The following is a 3,657-nucleotide window of genomic DNA, read 5'->3' as shown; positions in this document are numbered from 1 at the left end:
TTTTTTCTTTTTGCTTATGTGGTGCTGAGGAATCGAACCCAGGGCCTCAGGCATGTAAGGCAAGCTCTCTACCACTGAGCCACCTTCCCAGCCCCTAAAAATCTTTTCTTATATAGACTTTTTAGTTTAAAGTTTTAGCAAAAATGAATTTTTAATATAACAAACAGGGTTGAAGTTGGGAGAAATCGAAAAAGAGAAACATTTCCTGCCTCTCATGCAGAAGAAGTAGTAAAAACACAAAATGTTGTTTTCATCTTTAGCTTTTGAAGCTGGGGAAATATACAAGATCTTATCTGTCCAGGGGTTTCTTTAGGGGTCAGTCCTGGTGCTTGAACTCAGGGCCTGGGCACTCTCCCTGAGCTCTCCTACTCAAGGGTAGCACTCTACTATTTGAGCCACAGCACTGAGCTACAGCTTGTTTCCTGGTGGTTAATTGGAGATAAGTCTCAGAGTCTCAAGAACTTTACTGCCTGAGCTGGCTTCAAATAGTGATCCTCAGATGTCAGCCTCCTGGGTAGCTAGGATTACAAGCATGAAGCACCTCACTTGAATAAGAATTTTTAATACTATAACCTACTTTGTGCCAAGGCTGGGATGGATACCAGTAAGTGCTTGAGTCTACAAGGCATTTCTTTCCTGGATTACTCCTAGCATTTATAGCCAGGTCCTAGGCTATTTCACCTAGGACCTTTGTCATTACCCTCAAGGGTAATAAAAAAATCTAAAGAACTCAGCCATTTCCAGATAGATTACCCTTCATTCCCCGACCTTTGGTAGTCTGTAATCCTAGCTATTCAGGCTAGAGAGAGTCACAGTTGAAAGCCAGCCTGGGCAGGAAAGTCTGTGAGACTCTCCTCTCAAACAAACCAGCAAAAATCCGAAGTGGAACTCCAGTTCCAGTGGTAGAGTGACAGCCTTGAACAAAAAAAGCCGACCCAGTGCATGAGAACCTGGCCAGAACAAACAACAACAAAAAGCCATAGCAATCGTTAAGTGATACAGTCTCTCTGTTTCTCTCTCTTAGAATTTCCATAGTTACCGTTCCCTGAAATTCTCCAAACCGCCACCATTGGAAGCAGTGGATATGGTGGAAGTCATCTCCATCCACAGAAAGAAGAAAGTGTGGAATTACAATTACGACGACAGTGACAGTGATACTGAAGTGACTCCTAAGACAAATGCCACTGGCTATACCATGCACGGACTCGTAGGCCTGCTAAGCCAGGATCCAGCCTCCTCCATCCCGTCCCACGAGTCCCAGCCCATAGACTCAGAGGCTGATGAATCTGATGAGGCTGAAGCTGGAGCTGAGCTGGACCCCCCAACAGCACCAGAACCCCAGCCTTGGCAATCTGGAGACTCAAGTGAGCCCTATGAGAGGAGAGAAAGTCTGCTCCAGGATCCCTTTCTTGAAGACAATAGCAGCTCCCCCGAGGGCTCTGGAGACAGAATTATCTTCAATGTGGACTTAAACTCTGTATTCTTGAGAGTTGTCGACAAAGACGTGGACGAAGCCAGTCTGGTGTCATCTCTGACAGAAGAAATGGCGGACCCAGAAGAGGACGCTGATGGAGGAGAGTCCACTCTGCTGATAGCCAGTGGGGAAAGGACTCAGGCTGCTCACCTCAGCCCCTCTTCCCAGTGCCTGTGGACAGAAGATGCTCTGTCTGACCAAAGTGATGCAGACGCGGACATGCAGGATGGTTATTTAATGAGATGACTCCAAGAGCAGCTCCCTAATGTGAACTGAGAAGTACCTCTGGGTATTCCTGCACCCTGTATACCTGGAACTGCCAGTGTCTGGGAAGGAAGGAAGCCGTTCTTCCAGGCACCCTCATCTGTGCAGGTCCTCAGTATTTATGGAGATCACAGTACTGCTCAGTGTGATGTTTACAAGTTCAGAGTGATGTGTTTTGGACAAACCATGCTCTGCCATGTTTACCAGAACACACTTCACTTTGCATGCTTCTGTGTAGTGTTTCCCAGGGAGCCAGGTCCACTGTTGTTTTCAGGGGTGGTAGAGACCCCTGGATTCTATATTTCTGGAAGATAATTAAATTGGACCAGGTGCCCCTGGCTCACACCTGTAACCCTAGTTACTCAGGAAACCAAGACCTGAGGATCACGATTCAAAGCTAGCCCAGGCAGAAAAGTCTATGAGACTCTTTTTTTAAAAGTAAGTTTTTTATTGTGAAAATACCGTACAGAGGGGTTACAATTACATGAGCCAGGTAATGAGTACATTTCTTATCAAGCATTGTTGCCTCCTCCTTTGTTTCCCCTACCATCCCTGCCCTCCCATCTCCACAACTACACTCCCCCTTACCCCCACCCCATGAGACTCTTATCTCCAGTTAACCACTAAAAAGATGGAAGTGGAGGTGTGGCTCGAATGGTAGAGCATTAGCTGTGAGTAAAAAGCTAAGGGATAGTACCCAGGCCCTGAGTTGAAGCCCTAGTACTGACACACAAAAAAAGTGCTATAACACCAGAGTAGATGAAAGGTGGAATGTTTCCAGCCTCACTGGCCTCATCCTCACAGCCAGTTCCTCAGACCTTTTTCTGAGACTTATTTAAAAAGGGGAACAACAAAAATTATATCGGGTCCTAGTTCAAGGGTAAAATAGATTCCTTGTGTAATTGCTCCAACACAAATGGAGAGGGAGAACAGAATGCCTGTAATCTCAGCCACTGAAAGAACGTGGGAGGAAGGCAGGAGGATCACAAGTTTGTCAGTAACAAGTAAAACATTAAAAATAATACTAAGGGAGAAGGAAGAAAGCCACAGTAAAGAAACCCTGTACTCACATTCCATGTCTTTGCATCTCAATCTGTTTTGAATGATTAGCTGGACCATCTTTTGAGAGGACCTTCTGTAACTGCATATATATCACTCCGAGTCTTTTTTATTCTTTATTTTTTTAAAAAGATTTTTGTATGATGTCAGAGTTTGGGTAAAGGCAATACAAGAATATCTTTATACAAACTTGTGTGGTCTTCTCAATGATTTCTTTGTCCTGTCTAATTGTGCAGCATGTTTGCAATTCATTTTCCATCTCAAGATGATCCCAGTTCCCTTCTTGGTCTTCAGTGGTTCTGTGGTCTGTGAGGTGGGGACCCGGGGGCCATCCCCCTCTGCACCTTCGCATGGAGTGTTCGAGAACAGCCATCAGAAGAGACCAAACATTTCCCAACAAGCCAGCCCGCCATGGGTTTTCCAACTTTACCACTGCGCCACGTTTACCAAGAGGAAATGAAAGCTTTCCCTAGACATCTTATGGAAGAAAAGAAAAACCGTTTCTGAGAAATAAATGGACCAGCCTGTGTGTCATTTCTCCCTGGGGTGCCCAGGGAAGACGCTCTGGAGCCGGGTTTGCTAAAACAGCTCAGCTCTCTGGAGACAGGATCACACAGGTAAGTAAACATGCTGCTTCACCGGGGAGGAAAACAGATCTGAGCCATCACTGGATGATTTAAAGAAAAATGGATTCCCCCCACCATGCCATCATCGAGACGCAGCTCCGGGACAGGCGTGGGGTGCATTGTTCTAGCGTCGGGCTCTGCGGGCCAAGCCCGGGACCCAGGCCGCACACTGCCGCGGGGCGCGCCCGAGAGCGGGGCCCAGGCGGGGCGGGGCCAGTGACCACACCCCCGGGG

The 3,657-nt window shown here is 46.8% G+C and overlaps 2 protein-coding genes across 2 annotated transcripts in view; both read left to right on the top strand.

Annotated features, from left to right (window-relative positions):
• Positions 1 to 2,140, top strand: part of Ifnar2 (interferon (alpha, beta and omega) receptor 2) — a 21,255-nt gene extending 19,115 nt beyond the window's left edge. Inside the window, exon 4 of the mRNA XM_013027435.1 lies at positions 1,025 to 2,140. Coding sequence (XP_012882889.1) covers positions 1,025 to 1,720 — 696 coding nt within the window. The 3' untranslated portion in view covers positions 1,721 to 2,140. The remainder of the gene's footprint in view (positions 1 to 1,024) is intronic.
• Positions 2,141 to 2,413: 273 nt separating this feature from the next.
• Il10rb (interleukin 10 receptor, beta) overlaps positions 2,414 to 3,657 on the top strand; it is a 39,619-nt gene continuing 38,375 nt past the window's right edge. Inside the window, exon 1 of the mRNA XM_013027525.1 lies at positions 2,414 to 3,414. The gene's annotated coding sequence lies outside the window, so the exon portion shown is untranslated. The remainder of the gene's footprint in view (positions 3,415 to 3,657) is intronic.

The sequence above is a fragment of the Dipodomys ordii genome, unplaced genomic scaffold (assembly GCF_000151885.1).
Source record: "Dipodomys ordii isolate 6190 unplaced genomic scaffold, Dord_2.0 Scaffold104, whole genome shotgun sequence".
NCBI classification, from domain to species: domain Eukaryota; kingdom Metazoa; phylum Chordata; class Mammalia; order Rodentia; family Heteromyidae; genus Dipodomys; species Dipodomys ordii.
This window is presented reverse-complemented; position numbering and strand designations above follow the sequence as displayed.